The sequence below is a fragment of the Zonotrichia leucophrys genome, chromosome 1A (assembly GCF_028769735.1).
Source record: "Zonotrichia leucophrys gambelii isolate GWCS_2022_RI chromosome 1A, RI_Zleu_2.0, whole genome shotgun sequence".
Taxonomy (NCBI): domain Eukaryota; kingdom Metazoa; phylum Chordata; class Aves; order Passeriformes; family Passerellidae; genus Zonotrichia; species Zonotrichia leucophrys.
This window is the reverse complement of record NC_088170.1, coordinates 69,283,125-69,302,812: the sequence shown is the minus strand read 5'-3', so window position 1 is coordinate 69,302,812 and position 19,688 is coordinate 69,283,125. Positions and strand designations below refer to the sequence as shown.

Below are 19,688 nucleotides of genomic sequence, written 5' to 3'. Positions count from 1 at the left end.
GCCAGCCACCAGGGCCAGGAGCATGCCTGCACCACCGAGCAGTGTCTGCAGTACATGGGCTTGTAACTAATTAATTATTTAAAGCAATCAGTTGCTAAGAATTTAAAGCAAACAACAATCAATTACTGAGAATTATCAATGAGCATTGCTGGAAGTTGTCATTTGTTTTTGATGGCTCAGCTCTTTCTTGCCTCCACGGTCAGCAGGCTCAGGGCTTGATTTCTGAGTGGTGTCCAGCATCATTTTATCCAATTAGAGAATAATTTCCAGAGATGTCAGGAGGAGATGGGCTCAGGGCAGTGAGAGGGTATTTTTGCACAGCTGATAGTGCTTCTCCAAATGCACATTTGAAATGTGTGTGGGGATTTTTCAGCTCTTTTCTTCCTAGCTGTAATCAGGGATGCTGTCTTCAGGTAGTTTTGGCAGGAAAGCCATGCTTTGATTTGGCCAGGGATCACTTGCAAACATGCCGGGAATGTTCATGCAGCTGCAGCCTTCACCAGAGCAGGGGCTCCAGCTCCAGGATTACAACCAGCAGCACCCACTAAATCCCAGCTCAGTGCCCCCCTCCCCTCTGCTCTGCTGGTGGCTTTCTGTGGGTCACATCATGTCCCTGCCCTCTCCTCCCATCTCCAACCCCACCATGAGTCCAGCTCAGTTTCCTAAAGGAAATGCCCAAGCTGACGTGTCAGAGTTTCTCTGCTGAGCACAAAGCAGGACCTGGTGTCTGTCACCCCAGAAGCAAAGGAATTGGGATATTACCATCAAGCCCAGCCCCACAGCTCCCTCCTGTACCCAGAGCTGTGGATGCCCTCCAAGGTGAGAACTCAGCCTGGTATTTGCAGACCTGATGGCCTCTCTTAGGAGGAAGAGGAGGATGATTAGCAGCAGGGAGGGGATGCAGCTCCTTCTTCCTTCCTGCTTCCTTTGCTCCCTTCCCTTGCCCTGCCACAGCCTTCCCTGTGGCACAGCCTCCAGGCACTGCCCTGGAGAGAAGGGTTTGATGGCAGGGAGATGTTTTTGAGCTCAGCAAAGCCCTGAGCTCAATAGGTGACATGGACGGGGTCTGTTCCCTCCAGCCACCCTGGGTGCAGGTGCTGTAAGCTTTGCTTTCCTCTAGATACCATTTAGGTTTTTCCTCCCTGCCTGGCAAATCTCTTTGTGCTCAAACTCACTACCTATCATGGGAGTTTTGAGGACCTGAGTATGACTCTTGTTGTGTCCTGTATTTTTTTCATATATTACATTTATTTTTTTGCTTCAGTTTCTCAGCATGCAACTACGCCATTGAAACCTGCTAAATACAAAGCATTGCATCCCCAACCAGCAAATCTCTTTGTGCTCAAACTCACTACCTGTCATGGGAGTTTTGGGGACCTGAGTTTGACCCTTGTTGTGTACTGTATTTTTTTTCATATATTACATTTTTTTGGCTGCAGTTTCTCAGCACGCAACCACACCATTGAAACCTACTGAGTGCAAAGCATTGCATCCCCAACCCAGTGACATCCCACAACTTCCCATGCTCTTCTGCTCAGCTGTAACCAGGCAGGAATCTCACTCCTTGCTGGGCTGCTGGGTGGACAACATTGTTCCCCTATTGAGTCATTAACAATGAGGTCATTGGGCTGGAAAGACAATGTCATTCAGCAGCCAAGAACCCAGCTGGCTGATCCCGGTTGTGTCTCATCTCCTATGACAAAGCCACTTTTAATTGACTAATTAAAGCTTTTGCAGGCTCCATCTTGGAAGGGATGACCAAAATAGACATTGTTCTTTGTCAGCATTAAGTCAGGCCAGTTGGCTGATTAAGAAGCAAGACCTTTCTTCCTTCTCCACTTTGCCACTTGCTGTGCAGGCCTTAATTTCTGGTCCTGGCAATGGGAAAACCTCCTCAGAGATATCCCACCATGTGTTGCAGAGCAAGCTGTTTGACTGAGGCCCCAAGAACCCCAAGAAAGATCACCCAAAGCCCCCTCAAGCCACTTTGGGATGGCTTCTCTGCGTTACCATCACACCTTTTGTTGGACACTTGGTATTTTGGGCTCCCAACTGCTCTAGGGGTTTGATATTGCACCGAAACCTATGGCATTGTGGTGCTCCCATACTCTGCAGGCCTTACAAGGGCAATTTGATCCACTGGTTGTGGGACAAGGGCATTTTTCTTCCCATTTCTGGACCATCTTTATGTCGCTAACGTCCTCGTCCTAACCTGAATAGGCAGCCAACCAGTAGAACACTCATTCATCATCGTTGGTCAACTAGCCTCATTCACTTACTTAATAATCATTCTAGTTTCATTCCCCCTTGCAGCTGCCCTAGAAAATAAACTACTCAAACTCTAATTAACTCTAATAGTTTATAAAAATTTATGTACTTTTTGGGTGGTGCAGTGCAATTGGAAAGCAGGGACATGTCCAAGCACTGGCAAGAGATGTGCCCACAGTAAATCCTTGCTTCCCTCAGTTCTCCTGCACTGCCAGGACCCTCACCACCCTCTGAATGAAGGTGTTTTGAGCCCTGAGACCACTGGCCACTTCTGCTCTTTGCATTCTTCCTCTCATTGCCACTCTAAGTAATGCCATCCCCAAACCAGAGAACAAATGTGCCCTGAGGGACTCCACAGGACAAACCCTGCTTCGTGCAGCTACCTTGCCATTTCCATTAAACCCCCAGGGCTTTTTCAGCCTGCAGTGTGATTGTCTCAAAGCAGATTTATCTCCTTTTTGCTGCCCAGGCCCTGCTGAGCAGGAACGCTGGGTGTGTGTTTACCAGGGCCTGTGTCCCAGCCCTAAAGCACAGCAGCCGCTTCTTTTGAAGAACACACAAAGCAAGGAAGAGGAGCAATTGTTTGGGAGGAAGTTGAACCATAATGTAATAGACTCCCATGGGATTTACTATTAGTAATTATTTGTATTGCTCTGGCACCCAACCAAGGTTGGGGCCCCGGTTAGCAAGGTGCTGGATCAGCCTGCAAATGAAGACAGCTCCTCTGTCCAAAATCTGTCCATTCCTGCAGGTAAACATGGGGAACTGAGGCAGGGAGAGGTTGACAAGTGCAACGAGGGTTGTTTTAGAGAGTTGTGGCTCAGCAAGGAGGTGAGCCAGCACACAGTGCTTACAGGAGCATCCTTCCTCTCTGGGGGCAAATCCTAGAACATGGAACTGCAGAATGGTTTGGTGGGAAGGGACTTTAAAGACCATCTCATTCCACCCCCTAGGAAGGGATACCTTCCTCTGGATCAGGTTGCTCAAATCCCATCCAACCTGGCCTTGGACACTTCCTTTACTTGTGCTGCTTCCAGTTCCACTGAAGAGGCCATTAGGTAACAAATATGCTGTGCTGGAGGGTCCTGCCCTAGGACAGCACTGCAAAAGGTAGTTTCTCACTGTTTGTGTCTTTAATAAGTGATTTCTGTGATCATGTGTATTTATTTTAAGGAGGGGAGGAGCAGGAGCTATCAAAGAACACGAGTGCTTCAAATGGAAACCGAGTCCCACTTCTCCTGAAGAACAAAACAAACAAACAACAAAACAAAAAGCTAAAATGGATTTCTCTTTCTGTAAAGCTTCAGGAGAGTTAAATAATGAGGCAATTACAAATTTGCCAACAATAGAAGCAGATCAGATTACACAGGCCTGTAAAACCAGGGGCCTGCAAAGCCAGATCGTCACTGGGGCCATTTGGTGGGAAAGAAACTCAGTGCCAGACAGTCTTTAAATAGTTTTGAATAAGAGGGAGGGTTGGCTGTGTCCTTCCCTTCCGAGGCTCTCCCCATCTAAAGAATAGCACCGAGCCTCCTGCCAAGTCCCTGCCCGGAGGCTCCACTCACAGGCCCAGTATATAAATATATAAATATATAAATATATATATAGGTGCTCATGCATGCAGTGTGTATATATAGAGCTTCCCAATCATCTGGGAAGACCCCACCCTGAGGGAGGTGTGGGTGTGGAACTGGAGGGAAAAAAATAAAAAAAAAAAAGGTAGGACCCAAAATAGCGCAGACATACAAAGGATCCCAAGGAAATGTGGAGCTCTCCTCACGGCATTGACAGGAAATCTCTGGGCTGCTGGTTCAGTAACCCTGGCCAGCCAAGGTCATGGGGGACTGATTGTGGTGGAGGGATGGATCCTGACATCCATCCTCTGCAAAAGTCCTGGGGTGAGGGGTGTGAGGGGGAAGCTTTTATGTCAGTGAGGATTTGCAGGTGTCCCAAATGTGCCTGCAGAGGAATCTGTCTCCAGCATAGCCTGAAAGAGAAGCAAAGTAGACAGAACTGGGGAGGATATTTAACCAGGAATCACCCAAAATTTTACTTAGAGTAGCTGGGATGCTTGAGGGCATCACCAGTGCCTCTAGGAGGTGGCTTCTATGTCACTTGGCATCACTTGTGTCTTTCACATCACCTTAGAGTGTCAATAAACCAAATACCTCAGAATTACAGAGTATCTGCAGCTGGAAGGGACCCACAAGGATTATCCAGTTCAAGATATTTCAGGTCATCCTCTTTGGGTTCATCCTGGCCTGGTGGTGGGTGGTGTGCGAGATGGGCTGGGGGAGGCAACATGACTTGCCACCCAGAAAAGTAATTTTCTGGCTGGAGGGCGTAAATTTGGGCTGATCTGTGACTCATCAGAGGCGCTGGGTGCACAAAGGAGGGTGAGGCTCTGGGCCTTATCCTGTCCCCACCATCTCTTTTCCGCTGGTCCATTCTGTCCTCAGGACAAGCAGGCAATGTCCGAGTCCTGCCCTGAGCGTGACCCTGGGCACTGGCAGCCTCCCCACACAACCCACAGGAGTGGCAGGAGCAGGCAGAGCTGTTTCTGAGGGTGATTCCTGCTGTAAATCTTCTGGGGAGGTGGAGAGGAAAGGGAGGTGCAAGAGGCAGGGCACAGCGTGTGGCAGTACCACAGCAGCACTGTGCCAGCACAAACTCTCTCCCACTCACCCACTCCATTTTTCCCTTGTACAAGAGCAGCCTGTGACCAGGCCAAAGTCTCCTTATTATTTTGGGTTTAGAGTCTCTTCCTCTTGTTTTCTGCCCCTTAGGGCTGTGGCTTGGACCTCCTCTGTGCTGGGCCTGCATCTTCAGCCTCCAGCTGAGGATGGCATGCTTGGTTTTGATGGCACAAGTTTGGGCATTAGATCCCTGCTGCTAATACCAGCTTTAACACCTCTCTGTGGTCTAGCTTTGCCAGGCTGTGAGGTTGCAGAGAAGCCTGTTGTCCAGCTTGGGGTTGATCCTTTTCCTTTAGGAAGAACCCCTGCCACAAGAAAGGGAATATTCCCTCCTTTCCTCTTCCTCAGTGCAAAAATTAGAGTGACACTCACAAAAAGTGAGTTTTGGCTGCACAACAACCCACAGGAGCTCTGCTCCAGGAGATCCTTGTGGCCCTCATTGCCCATGGATAAAGTCTAGACACGTCACTGATGCACGGCACCCAACTTGAGTGACATTGGATGTGACAATTCTTCCCCGGTGCCAGCCAGCTGGCAGAGGTTCAGCTGGCAGGATGAGTAGCTTAGGGCCAGCTCCATCCCTGCCTTGCTCAGCATGAACCCAAATATGGGCCCAGCCAGCTGGAGAGGAGAGCAAGGCAAAGAATTTCATCTCCCCGTGCCACCCAACAACTTGTAGGGTGCTCTCTGCCCTGCCTTCTTTGGTCCTGCCTTTCTCCGTGGCAAAAACCGAGAAAAACTGAGTTCCAGGGGGAGCTGATTGTGGCCTTTCTGTAGTCAAGGGGGATTATAAGAAAGATGGGGACAAACATTTTAATAGGGTCTGTTGCAATAGGAGGAGGGATGATGGTTTTAAACTGAACAAGGTTCAATTTAGATTAGATACAAGGCAGAGATTTTTGATGATAAGGGTGCTGAGATGCTGTCACATTTTGTGAAGCTGTGGATGCTCCATCCCTGGAAGTGTTCAACACCAAGATGGACGGGACTCTGAGCAACCTGATCTAGTTGAAGATGTCCCTCATTACAGAGGGGGTGGACAAGATTTTAAACATCTGTTCCAACCCAAACTAATCTATGATTCTATGATGTGTCATCAAATCTGACATCAAATAAAGCTTTCCATGCCCTGGAATTCAGAAGGGCCAACCTCAGTTAGAGAGGAAGGTGTGCCCCATCCCTGATGTTTGGTCAGTGCAACATTTAGGAGCTTGTTTTCTGGGGGCCATCACCAAATTTCTCCTGAATTAACCTTCCTAAAGTGCATCAGCTCCCCCTCATTATTCGGTTTGAGAGCTGAGGAGAGTTTGATTTAACTTACTTCATTTAATCCAAATTAAATACAGAGTGATTTAAAGCTGAACAAGAGTGGCCACCTGGTGGGTTGTGTGCACTTTGACTAATCCACTCTGAAGTCATACCTCCTTTTAATTTTAGATTAATTTTTTTCTGAGTACCCCTGTGTAGACAAGCCATCAGGCTGCATCAAGATCAGTTCCTGTCTCACAGGCTCACGTCCTCACTCCTTCCCAAGAAATCTGGAGTGAAGTCCTCCAGGAAAATCCAGCAAAGGATGATTCATCTTTCTAGGGTGAAAAGCAGAGGGAGGAACTTTTGTCTGTCTGAATGAATAAATCTGTGTGCCCAGATACCCTCGTTGGTGAGGGTGGAGAAAGGAGGTTGGCTCAGCCCTCCAGAGCAAAGCTGATGCTTTGGCCAACAGTTCATGGTGTTGGCTTCTCCAAAGGGCTCCTTCCCACCACCCTGACAGCTCCACAGCTCCTCCGTGCTGGGATCAACTCATGGTCCAGCCCTCAACCCTGGGGAGAGGTGGTGAAGTTCCTCCAACCCTTCTTCCACCCCGGAGAGAGGTGGTGAAGGTGGATGGGATCCTCATATATTCAAGGTGGAATTCCCAATCTGGCAGCCCCAGTCTTTAGGTTCTTCTCATGGACCTGAAATTACTGAATTCATGAGATTCCAAATTCAGAAAAATCTAGACTTTTAACTTATTTGCTGTTTCTTAAAAAAAAACCAAAACATAAAAATAAAAAGGCATGCCTACAGACAACATCCTGAAAAACCATCTTAAAGACTTCCAACATTGAAGATAAACCTCAGATATTCAGTGTATACAAAGTTCTGTATTCTTACTGCTTTCCTGAGGTTTTCAGTGTTGTGTTGACTCACAACCACTGCTTTGGGACTGCTTTACCTTGATCCAGAGAGACTTTCTGGCCCATTACTCGGTGTAAACCTTGAGTTTCTTCCAAAGTCCTGTGTGACTTTTGCAGAAATAGAGGGGTCTCAGGACTAAATGTAGCAGACACCGTGTCCTTCAGCGATGGGTGATTGACACTATCTTGATACAGGCCACAAATCCTCCTCCAAAGCAGCAAGGTCATCATGGGGCAGCTCCACTCCAAGGGTACAACGGATTCAGGAGAGGACAGGAGTGTGGCCAAGCTCTTTGTTTTGGAGGGCCTGGGATGGGAATGGAAATATCCTCTTTCCCCTGATGGAAAGAGGATTATTTCCAGGCTTACTGGTGAAAAATGCCTGTGGGATGCGTGGATAGAGGTGGGCACTTGTGTTTGTGTTGGTTTGATTCCTTGACAACCTCCTGTGAAGGATTTCAGAGCTTTCATTTTTCCACAGTGGTCTTCCTGTCTCCTTCTGGTGGTTTTTTCATCTTTCCCCTTCACTTTTTAGATAGCCACAGATTTTTCCATGAGAAGAGTGGTGGAGACACAATCCTAAATAGGATGTCCTATGTTTATCCCTAAGAGAGGTTGGACTTCCCACTGCTGGCATTCTTCACCTCTGGCTGGGGCTGGCCATGGGATGCAGAACAGCCTGGGATGGACCAGCTGGGTCCACTTGAGTGAAAAATGCCACTGATCACAAATCTCAGGCAAACTCTGAGGAGAAATTCAGAAGAGTTCCAAGCATGACATGAAGGACAATTCAACGACAATGTTTTTGAGAAGGTGGGAGTGAGGAACACTGAGATATTCCTGCTGCCTCAAGCCCACTGTCTGGTCATTAATTAGTGCAGCAAATTAGCCCATTTCTGCCTCCCCAAATGTGGTGTTTAGAGGGACCAAGGGAGTATGAAGAGGGCTACAGGAAAAGAGGAGTATGGGGAGGTGTGCCTTGGGATGATTATTTTTAATATTTGTCACACTTCCAAATGAAACAGCAGATGAGCTGAGCTGGCTCAAACACTTGCAGAAAGAGCTGATGGGGAATTTGTTAATGAAGCAAGTTTGTCATCAGAAAATGCTGGTTCATCAAAACCTGGGTTCTGGGGACATGTGTTGCAGTCCTGGCAGGAAAAGTGTATGAGGCTGTGGGTAGGTTTCTTGAAATCAAGGAGGTTTAAAGGCTGTTGTGTGAATAAAATAAAGCCAGGCAGATCTAACAGAGAAGATGAAGCAGCCAAAGCTCACATGAGGTTTGCTTCAAGTCCTACTCTTTGGGCTTCAGGCTTACTTGTATTTTGTAAAAATAGGGAAAACTTGAATTTTTCCCAGTTCTCAAAGCAGAGTGGCCTTTGGCTACTGTAGGGATGTCATTCACTGCAAAATGCTGCAGACTCAGAGTCCTCAAGATGACCCTAAAATGTTGTGAGGACATTCTCCAGATCTCCTGCCAAGGGGTATCTCCAGGCTGGCAGTGGAGCAGGAAGCCCTGGGTGCTCCTCTCCATCTGGAGATGAGGCAACACTGCTTGGGGCTTGAAGCACATCCATTTCTTCCCCCTGCCCTGCTCCAAGTGCAGACAGTAAGGGTTTATTGGGAAGGGCTTCAGGGCAGAGGCTGTGGCTGCAGATTCCTTCAATTTGACAGCAGAGAGGAGGGCACTGTCAGCATTATTGCCTTGATCTCACTGTCACTTCCACACACAATCTAAACAGCAGCAATTTGAAGAGTTTTTCCAATAGAGTCTTTTCACAGGGGGGCGAAGGAGGTTCTCTGCTGACAATAAACCCAGTGGCTTTAAATCAGAGTCCAGGCACACTCATTTCATAGAACCATAGATGGTTTGGTTTAAAAAGGACCTTAAAGATCATCTCATTCTAACCCCATTGTCATGAGGAGGGACACCTTCACCTATATCAGGGTGCTCCAAGCCCCGTCCAACCTGGCCTGGGACTTCCAGGGATCCAGGGCAGCCACAGCTTCTCTGGGCACCCTGTGCCAGGGCCTCACCACCCTCACAGCCAAGAATCCCCTCCCCTGACCTGCTGCCCACACCTCTGATGCAGCCTCCCCCCTAATTAGAGCCAGCCATTAGGTCTCATCTTGAACATTTTGCAGATCAATTCTATCAAAAGTGTTCTGCAGCAGTTTTTATTCTGGCAGGGGTTTGGAGAGGATATGTCTGCACTGGCTGATTGGACTGATGGATTAGAGGCAAATGCTCTGGCAGCTGCTGTTGGACCTTTCCCCATTCTCTAACCCAGGAAGCCAAGCTGGTCTTTGGCCTGAGTGAAGCCATTTCATAAAGCTGATGGTGAGGCTGGCAGCAAAGGGGGTTGAGTGATGCCCATTAAGAAAGCATCTTAAGACATGGAGAATGCCAGGGTGGTGTGTAAAGTGTCCTTGTACCACATCCCTCACTAAAATCTCTGCAGGCAGCTCAGGAGGACCCTGTTTGGATCCCATCTATCCCTAAGCCAATGGAAGGGAAAGAGCCTCTGCACAGGCAAAATTAAAAACCCTGTGAAGTAACCATTTGCTCTGGTAGCTCAGCTTAATTCCAGGATAAATAACACTGCTCTGTGATATTCTGCCAATCTGATCCCTCTCACAGTTTCAAAAGGAGGTGACAGATTTCCTGTCCTCTGCAGTGGCTGGGCTCTGCTGCACCTCAGATATGGCTGCAGTGCAAAAGGGTGGATAAAACCCTCCTTGCTCCCAAGAGCTTCTTGCAATGCAAAGAAAAGTCCAGGAGCTTCCTCACTCCCTTTGGCTGTCCCCTAGGAGAGGCCACCCCTGGAGCCTCAGCCCCTGCTTTGCCTTTGATGAACTCAACCCGCTGCCCCTGTTCAATCAGGAAAGGCTGCACAAAAGGGGAGGAAAATAGGAACTTCCTCAGGGCCTGGCTTACATCCCTTCCCCTTCCCTGGGCTGCTCAGGCTCCTTGGCTTTCTCATCCCGCCTTGGGAGGAGCAGGAGCTGCTGCCCTAAGGCTCCAAGCCCGCCGGCCTGGGGTGTGTCACCCACCATTTCCTAAGTTATTCTTTTGAGTTTCCTTTTCTCACTATTAATAGAATTTCAGCCAATATCTGAGCTGTTTGAACAAGGTGGATGGGGGGGAGACAGGGGGAGGCGTTACCAAAATAGGAAGGGGAAGCTGTTGGGGAGGGAATAATCAGAGGAGCTGCCTGGAGAGGGAATAATCGCTGGCTTTGGGTGGGCTCTGGGAGGATGGACGGGACATGTCCTTTCACTTTGCATTTTAAGCCTCTTTGATTCTCTTTTTGCTCTCCAAGCCTTGACCTTTCCAAAAAAACTTCTCCCCTGAGTGCCTTCCCCAGCCTGCAAAATTTCACGTACTCACTGCACTGAGGTTACAGCCAGAGCATCACTCCCTGGCATGGTTAAACTGGAAGGGAGACACTTTAGATTAGATATTAGTTGGAAATTAGTGGGAAATTTCTTCCTGTGAGGGTGATGATGCCTCAGAGAATGTGTCTGCTCCATCCCTGAAAGTGTTCAAGTGTTCAAGGAGCATCCTGGGATAGTAGAAGATGTCCCTGCCCATGGCAGAGGGTTGGACTAGAGGCACTTTAAGGTCCCGTCCAACCCAAACTATTCTGTGATTCCATGAGTTAGAGGTGGTGCAAGCAGCTCAAAGTTGTGTCTGTACCTCCTATTGTGAGGACCTGTGTTGGCACAAAGCAGCTCACCTTTCCTTTTACATTTTGGGTGACTGTGACCGTGTTCACAGGGGTCTTAGGATGAGGGAAGAGACAAGGATCTGACTCCATGTTTCAGAAGGCTTGATTTATTATTTTATGGTATATATTATATTAAAACTATTTTAAAAGAATAGAATAAAGGATTTCATCAGAAGGCAAGCTAAGAATAGAAAAAGAAAGAATGATAACAAAGGCTTGTGTGTTGGACAGAGAGTCTGAGCCAGCTGACTGTGATTGACCATTAATTAGAAACAACTACATGAGACCAATCACAGATGCACCTGTTGCATTCCAAAGCATAGATAACCATTGTTTACATTTTGTTCTTGAAGCCTCCCATCTACTCAGGAGGAAAAATCCCAAAGAAAGGATTTTTCATAAAAGATGTCTGTGACAGGTTACTTTCCACATCCCATTAGGCCCTGGCAGAGAACTCCCACCCCATCCCCACCCACAGGGGCACTCCCAGCCTCCCAAATGAGCCCATCTGGGTAATTAGCAATAAGGGAAAGTTTTGTCCCCTCCTGGCTGTCCCCAGCTGTCCCAGCCACACTGTGTCACAGGCCTGGCTGTGGGATACACGTATCCGGACATGAAATCATGTTTTTGCAGCGCTCTCATTTCCTCCCGTTTGGCCGCGGTGCCTGCAGGCCTCGGGGCCTCCTCCCACAGATCCACCCCACACCCAGCCCAAGAGCTTTGGCTTTTCTGAGGGACACAAAAAGAGAAGCACAGACCAACCTTTAGATTAACTGCAGCCAGGTCAAAATACCCCCAGTAGCTGCTAAATAGCTCTCATCTTCTGTAAAATGGGGAATTGGTGACGGTCCAGGAAAGTGAAATCAGAAAAGCGGCCTTGGCGTGCCAAATGCAGCCAGGAAGGTCAGAAGCAGGTGGTTTTTTTTCTCCCTTCTGGAAAACAGGGTGAGGGACTCTGGCTGAAATTCATGTGGACTTTCTTTTGGGAAGGGTCTCCTCTGGGTAAGGGGAATGATAGCTTGGAGGATCTCCATGCTCCATCCTCCTCCTCTCTCATAGATGTCTTAAATCCTTTTATCTCCGGGCTCACGGCATGAAGGGATCACTTGTCCCCTGCAAAAGGACTTACTGTATCTTTTGTGAGTGATTTTCATGCTGAAGGGGCCCCAGACATAATCCTGTCCTGTCTGGCTGTTCTTACCAGGGCTTTTCTCCTCCTTCTACCAGATCCTTTTCATTTCTTCTGCTGGGGACAGTTGTCAGGCAATACTGGCCACCAGCCCAGGCAAACAGGGGCTCGTTACCAGTTATTACCCTTGGGTCCACCACTGAAATTTGGCACAGGTGGCTAGTGAGGGGGGAAGACATTGAAAAAACATCCCATTTTCTGGCATTTGAAAGAGATACAGTATGTGTGGAAGGAAAATAGTGACTCCTGGGACTGTGGTGCTTGCTCTGTAGCTGTTTCTGCTTTGGAATCAAGTTTGCAATGGCGTAGCCTAAGCCAGGTCTTCTGTGGGTGGTGACCTGCAAGACATTAAAAAAAAAAGGCAATTTTTCTAAATGAAATGCATTTTTTCCTAAAGATGCAGTGAGACAGAGTCCCTGGACAAACAACAACATTAAGCTCAGAGCAATAAAGCTGCAGGAAGGTATTGAGCCCCGTGACTGCAGCAGCACCTGGTGCAGTAGCAGAGAGAACAGAGTTTAATTTAATGCAGCAGGATAGAAAAGGAAAATTATGCTGACAGAAAGGTGCCCCAAAACCTGCAGGAGGGGTGTGGAGATGCATGTTGCTGCTCCTATGTAGCTCTGTAGCCACAGCCCTTCTCCACTGGTATGCTTCAGGTCCAGCCCATGATGCTTGATCCCACTTAAATCACTGGTCCTGGCTTAATGAGGAAGAATAAATGGATTTTTAATGTCTTTTGACCTTAGTGAAGAGGAACACTAGGAGTGGATGCAGAGATACAGAAAGATAGAATACTAATGAGATTTTTGGGCACCAACTTGAGTCTTGGTTCTTCTCCCAGTCTTTTTTGCGGGGGGGGGGACTGTGTCACTCTGTGCCCCAAAAAAGACCCTGCTACCACCCCAGCCAGGAGGATCTCACCAGATCTCTCCATTGGCAGAATAACCCCTTGCTTTGGGCTTTTGCTCTCAGTTTTTTGCTAAAAGTGGTAAAATCCTATCTGTATCTCCCCAGGGTGGGACAGGAAAGTGCTGGGGCAGGGATCCTGGTTCCTTGCATCACGGGGTGGTCCCAGCTGGCCACCAGGACTGGCCCGGAGCCAAAGCAGGGTCCTGTCCCCTTCACTTGGACTGAATTGAATTGAATTGTCTTTTTGACCTCTGTTGGGAGCCTTTAGTTTCTGCCCCTCTGGGATGAGCCTGGGGCATGAAGAGGAAATGAGAGCAGTGGGGGATTTCGTCTTTCCTTCCTTCTAACCCTTTCTTTCTTTACATCTCTTTTGTATTGTTTCTACCTTTAGGGCATTTTTTTTTTTTGTTCCTCTTTTGTTGTCAGACCCCCTGCCAAACTTTTACACCCTATTTATGGGACAGACCCATAAATATTTGTGGGTCACTGGTTGCCTGGTCACTCCCCAGCTTGGTGCAACCATCACTGATAATTCAAGCCACACAAATTGATAACACAGATAAGGAGGTGGTAGATCAAAACTCCCTTCTATCTTCAGCACCTGGGTGGGGTTTATCTGTCAGGACCCTGTGATGGTGTTTTACTTCTTTACCTCTTCTTCTCCTGCAGACAGTGGTCAGCCTATAGGAAACATGACTTATCGCCACAAAAGCCCTTTTCCTGCAGATGTAATGGAAATGTTTTCTCACCAGCCAAGTGTTTCCTAAAATAATTCATGCTGCTGCTTTCAGTTACACTCAGATCTTGATTGTGTTTCCAGGAGTGGCTGCTCTTGGTGGCTGGTGAGGAAACCATGTTTTGGGAGGAGATCTGAACTTTTACAAAGGCACAGAGTGACACGACAAGGGGTGATGGCTTTAAAGAGACAGAGAGCAGGGTTATATGGGATATTGGGAAGAAATTCTTGTCTGGGAGTGTGGTGAGGCCCTGGCACAGGGTGCCCAGAGAAACTGTGGTTGCCCCATCCCTGGAAACATTCAAGGCCAGGCTGGACAGGGCTTGGAGCACCCTGGGATGGTGGAAAGTGTCCCTGCCATGGCAGGAGGGCTTGGAATGAGATGATCTTTGAGGTCCCTTCCAACCCAAATCACTCTGTGGTACTGTGATCCCCCTGAAATGGTCAGGCAGTTGTATGAGCTGATCAGTGCAGGTCCATTCCAACTGAAATATTCTATATTCCGTTCCATTCCTTTCCATTCCTTGTTTGGATGCCTATGCAAGGCCTAGCTGTAGCTCCTCTGCCCCCTCCAAACCCACTCTGTCCCCAGGCAGTTCCCAGAGGAACCCAAACTTGTTGCAGCCTCCCCATCCCAAGCCCCATTCCCCAGCTCCTTCTCAAACCAGATCCTGACATGGTGGAGTTAAATTTTCCCACCAGAAACTTGAGCTTCATCAGATCTTTGATGCACAATCAGTGTCAATAGACAGGCTCTAAAAGAGAAGATACTTTGCCTGCATGCCAGCATGGAGGAACAAAGAATATTTCTGGAGAGCAGCATTAGGCTAAAAATCAATCCTTGGAAGTGTGACTCCTGTTTTGGAGGGTTGGAAATAATATATGAATACCTCATGGGGAAAAAAAAATATAGCAGTTCTTGTGCAGTCCCCAAGTGGAAGAACCTTCTCCCCAAATCAGGTCGTTGCTTTGACTCCAGAGGGATCCATGGATAAAGTGGCTCAGCCCATGTTTCCTGAAAGGTGAAAAATTGGTCAAAGTTTTCCAGGGGTGAATTTGAGCAAGAGCCCAGAACTGGTGATTGCCACATAGGGAAATTCTCTGTGGCCAATGATGGAGCTCCTGCAGTGATTACAAACAGAAGAATAGACCTAGGTTTTTGTACTGGTTTAGCAGTGAAAATATCCCATTTTGGCATTGCTGCACATTGCAGAGCTCTCTGCAGTGGGAGAGTTCTCTCTTGTCAGGTGAGCTGTCCTTCAGCTGCATCCCCCACTGAGGAACAGCTTTATCATTTGAAAGTTTAAAGTATTCTCCAGAAAGCAAACACAGATCTCTGTGCATGTGATAATGTGAGGTAATTTGGCTTCGTGATCTTGGAGGTGTTTTCCAACCTTAATGACTCTGTGATTCTGTGTCACCTTATCTCTTCAGGGATGGGGGAGACCCTCCTAGCAGGGATGGACACTTTCAGTCAGTGCATCCCTTGGCTTCCCCTTACAAGGGCGGGACCTGCTTTATTTTGGGAACCACTTGCAGGGCTTTCCATGGAAGGGAGACCTGTCCTGAGACCCAGTAAGCCTTGTCCTCCTGCTCTTGCTCTAAAGTCCTGCTAGTTTGACTGTGTTTGGAGGTTCCTCTTGTCCTTCTCTGCTGTATTTCCTGCAGGACACAGTGACACCAGAACATGGAATTTGATATGACTTTGGAGAGCACGAGGCAAGCCCTGAGGGAATGACTCATGGTTTATACCAGTGTTTACTTCTACAGATACATGTTCTGAGGGGAAACCAAGGGCAGTTTCCTTAGTTCAGCATTGACTTTGGTGTTTTCTCTTTTCCCAGATGTCAGCTCTCAGGATACTGCAGACCTAGGACAAGCCACGACCACAAAAGCTTCAGAAGCCACCATGACGACCCAGCCTACAGGCCCTAGAGAGATCACACCAGCCAGCACTACACCAAGAGCTGCCACACTCAAACCCACCACCACTGTCACGACTCAGACCTCTGTGCCAACAACCACCCTTGCTCAAAGCATCGCCACCACCACCATAACCAACCCGGGAGTGGCTCCATCCCCCACTACTGCATCTCCTGCCCCGGTGGCAGGGGCCACCCTCACAGCATCAGGGACCACATTGCCTGCTGCCTCCCCTTCAGCCAGCACGTCTAGGCAGGACAGCCCCGCACAGAGCACCCATAGCCCCAAAACCAGCCCTGCTACAAGCCCCACTGGTCAACAGCAGCCTGGTACTACAGCCAGTTCGGGAAGCTCAGGCACCACCACTGCTGCACAATCTGTCGTCATCACTCATGCACCCAGTTCACAAGGAGCTACAGTGGCTGTTGGCACATCCACTGCCACCACAGAGTCTCAGGGAAAGCAGCCTATGGATCAGGATCCTAAGCCTAATACCACTATGAGCACCACAGTGCCGAGGACTGACTCTTCCCAAAGCTCCAAGGAGTGTGCTATCACTCCTCCACCATGTGCCACCAAGGAGCCTACTCCTTCTTCCAGTTTTCCAGCCCAGGGACCAATCCCTTCCACCAGTCCTGGAAGCACCAAAATTGTTACCCCTCCAACTGGATCCCTGTCCCCAACCACCACTCCGATGTCGCAACATGGCAGCAAAGACACAGTTCCAGATGCAACCACCATGACAGCTCCTGGGGCAGGTAACAGGGGACAGGAACCTTGGTTTCTTGTGCTGGGGAGGCCTTTTTGTGTTTTCTCTCCCTCTGGCTACCTAAGCACCTCCTGCCATTACGGGCTGTCACCACCTTGTCCCATTTTAGGCCTTTCCACCACGGTTGTCTGGATGACAAGCACTGTTGTCTGTGACAGTGTTCACAGGGGTTCTTGGATTGGGGAAGATACGAGGATCTGACTCCATGTTTCAGAAGGCTGATTTATTATTTTATGATTATATTACATTAAAACTATACTAAAAGAATAGACGAAAGGATTTCATTAGAAGGCTAGCTAAGAATAGAATAGCAAAGAATGATAACGAAGGCTCTGTCTCGGCTCTCTGTCTGAGCCAGCTGGGCTGTGATTGGCCATTAATTAGAAACACCACATGAGACCAATCACCTGCTGCATTCCACAGCAGCAGATAATCATTGCTTACATTTTGTTCCTGAGGCCTCCCAGCTTCTCAGGAGCAAAAATCCTAAGGAAAGGATTTTCCATAAAAGATGTCTGTGACAGTTGTCCTCGGTGGAGGTCGAGTCAATGCAGGCAGTGAAATCCAAGGAATGAACCACGTGGCAAAGTACAGGCATTGGCTTTTGGATGGACCAAATGGTGCCTGAAGCACCATCAGCTGCAGTGGCTCGATCTCCAGTGATGGGGAACAGGAGCAGTGGGGATGGGTTAGGGATTGAGGCAGGAGAACTGGGGAAGCAGTGTGACAGCCCCCAAAACGCTGCCCCTGGGAGATCCCTGGTGCAGCTGACAGCTTAGGCAAGGCTGTCTGGGCATGCACAGAAAATGAGCTTTAGATGACTAAGGAGATTTTGTGGCTAAAATCTGAGTTTACAAGCCCTGAGGAGTCTGACTTTGGTAGGACGTCCATCAGTGCTGCAGGAGGGCGTTGGCTGCTGGCTGCTGTCTAGGCAGCAGTAGGAGTGTCCACGTGATGTTTAGGGCCTTGCTGAACACCAGCAAGGTGTTTTCTCTGACCTCTAGAGTTTTACAGTCATGGTAGCTCCTGGGTGTCCTGGTGAGGCACAGTTCAGCCTCCCAAACTGGTATTTGGTCTGGTTCAGCTTCCCAAACTGGCATTTGGTCTGGTTCAGCCTCCCAATCTGGCATTTTGTCTGCTAGCATTCACAGGGAATCCACAGACCCTGTGAGGGCTCCATGGGGCCTTCCAGACTTGGCTGGGATTGTGGGCTCAGCTCACATCTGGCTCTGAATAAAAGCTGTGATCACACTGGAGCCCTTCATTATCTTCCCCTGGAAAATGCTCTTCTTGACCCAATTTCCAGTTACCTGGAATACAGAAGCCACTCAAAAACCATCTCCATCCCCCTCAGCCTCTCAGCTGTTGGCACCACTGAATGGGCCAAGGTTTTATTGCAAGCCCATCTTCACTGGCTTCCCCCAAGTCATGTTTTCCTGTGTGGGCAGGAATGAGGTGAAAATATCCATGAAGGATGTTTCTTTTTCCTTTCTTTCCCCTCCTGCTCCACAGGACTGTTCTCCACTGAAGGATCATATATAAAATTATGTTAATTCAAATTGGGCCTCAAGCATTTAAGCCTGAAGAGGTCTAAAAACCTTTTTATATTTAATAAATAGCTGGCAGAATTCACGAGAAACAGATGGCTTTGGAATTAATTCTCTCCTGGAGCCTTCAGAATGTGTCTGGGAGAGAAATATCCCTCATTTTTACTGTAGAAGAGGTAGGAGTCCCAAGAGCAGACAGGCTGTGAACATCCTGTGGCATTTTAATTCTCTTTGTCACCACTTAAGGATCAATTAGTAAGCCAAGGATGAAGATCCATGTCTTCAAAGGGATCTGGGGAGGCAGGAGGCTGCTGTGCTCCTTGCCCTGCTCCTACTGCACAAATAATTCTAAGATGATTCAGAGCATAACCAAGTCCTCAGAGGTGAGCTCAGGTATCAGAGACACCTGAATGGGGCTGGTAGATTTGGGACTTGGAATACCAGGCAGGACACACCAGGCTATCTCCTGTAGAACCAGGCACTACTCCTAAGCTTGTCCCCTTGGAATTTTTCCATGGAGGTGCAGTCAGCAGAGGTTATGGCATCACATCCCCTCCCAACCGTGGCAGATCCAGGTCTGTGCCTGTTGAGTAAATCTCCATGGAAGACACCCCAGATAAAGTGAAAGGAAGGTCACCCCACACTTCTCAGTGATTACCCAGCTACCCACACACAGCCATCTGTGACCGTGGTCACAGGGGTCTTAGGATGAGGGAAGAGATGTAGATTTGACTCCATGTTTCAGAAGGCTGATTTATTATTTTATGATATATATTACATTAAAACTACACTAAAAGAATAGAAGGAAAGGTTTCATCTTGGAAGGCTAGCTAAGCTAAGAATAGAAAAGAAAGAATCAACAAAGGTTTGTGGCTCAGACAGAGAGAGAGCCAGCTCTGCCATGATTGGCCATTAATTCCAAACATGAGACCAATCACAGATGCACCTGTTGCATTCCACAGCAGCAGATAATCATTGTTTACATTTTGTTTCTGAGGCCTCTCTGCTTCTCAGAAGGAAAAAATCTTAAGAAAAGGATTTTCATCAAAAGATGTCTGCAACAGCCATCCAATGGCCTTTGGTTCCTCTGTGGCAGGTTTCAGCAGCAGAAAATAAAATCAGTAATCAGATTCTTTCCATATCAAAGTTAAATAAAAAAATAAATAAAATTAAAGAAGGAATCAAGCCTCTCCAGCAGAATGAGCTTCATGGTAGAACTAGAGATGAAAAGTGATTTTGAGGTGATTGTTAACAGGGCTGTGCCAGCTGTATCCTCTATACTGTGTCAGTGTCTGTCTGCTTGCTTTTTTGGTGCATGCTGGGGAGCCAGACCAGAGCACCCAGGACTCTGGACCTGCATCAACCAAACCCAGCAGTGACTCCTGGACCCCTGCCAGTGCCCAGCCTGCAGCCCCGGGGGACCACACAGACCAGGCAGAGAGCTGCACCTCTGGCCACCCACAGCCCAACATCTCTTCCTCAAACGAGGTAACAGCACCACATGGGGAGGTGGGCACCTCTCAGGGGTGTTAATTCAGCTCCATCCCACGTGTGCACGGGGTCTGCGGCTCTTCCCGCTGTTTCTGTGTCAGAGAGAGTGAAAATCTGCCAGCAAAGCAATTCCAGGTTGCAGAATCCCAGAACTGTTTGGGGTGGAAAGGACCTTTAGAGGTCATTTACTCCCATCCCTTTGTCCTGGAGCTTTCCAGAGAAGGGACAATGAGGATGGAAATGAAGGGG

The 19,688-nt window shown here is 48.2% G+C and overlaps 1 protein-coding gene across 4 annotated transcripts in view; it reads left to right on the top strand.

Moving 5' to 3' along the window:
• PODXL (podocalyxin like) overlaps positions 1–19,688 on the top strand; it is a 47,854-nt gene that overhangs the window by 14,208 nt on the left and 13,958 nt on the right. For all 4 annotated transcript variants that reach the window (XM_064703089.1, XM_064703088.1, XM_064703087.1 and 1 more), the window contains exons 2-3: positions 15,554–16,390; positions 19,279–19,436. In XM_064703089.1, coding sequence (XP_064559159.1) covers positions 15,554–16,390; positions 19,279–19,436 — 995 coding nt within the window. The remainder of the gene's footprint in view (positions 1–15,553; positions 16,391–19,278; positions 19,437–19,688) is intronic.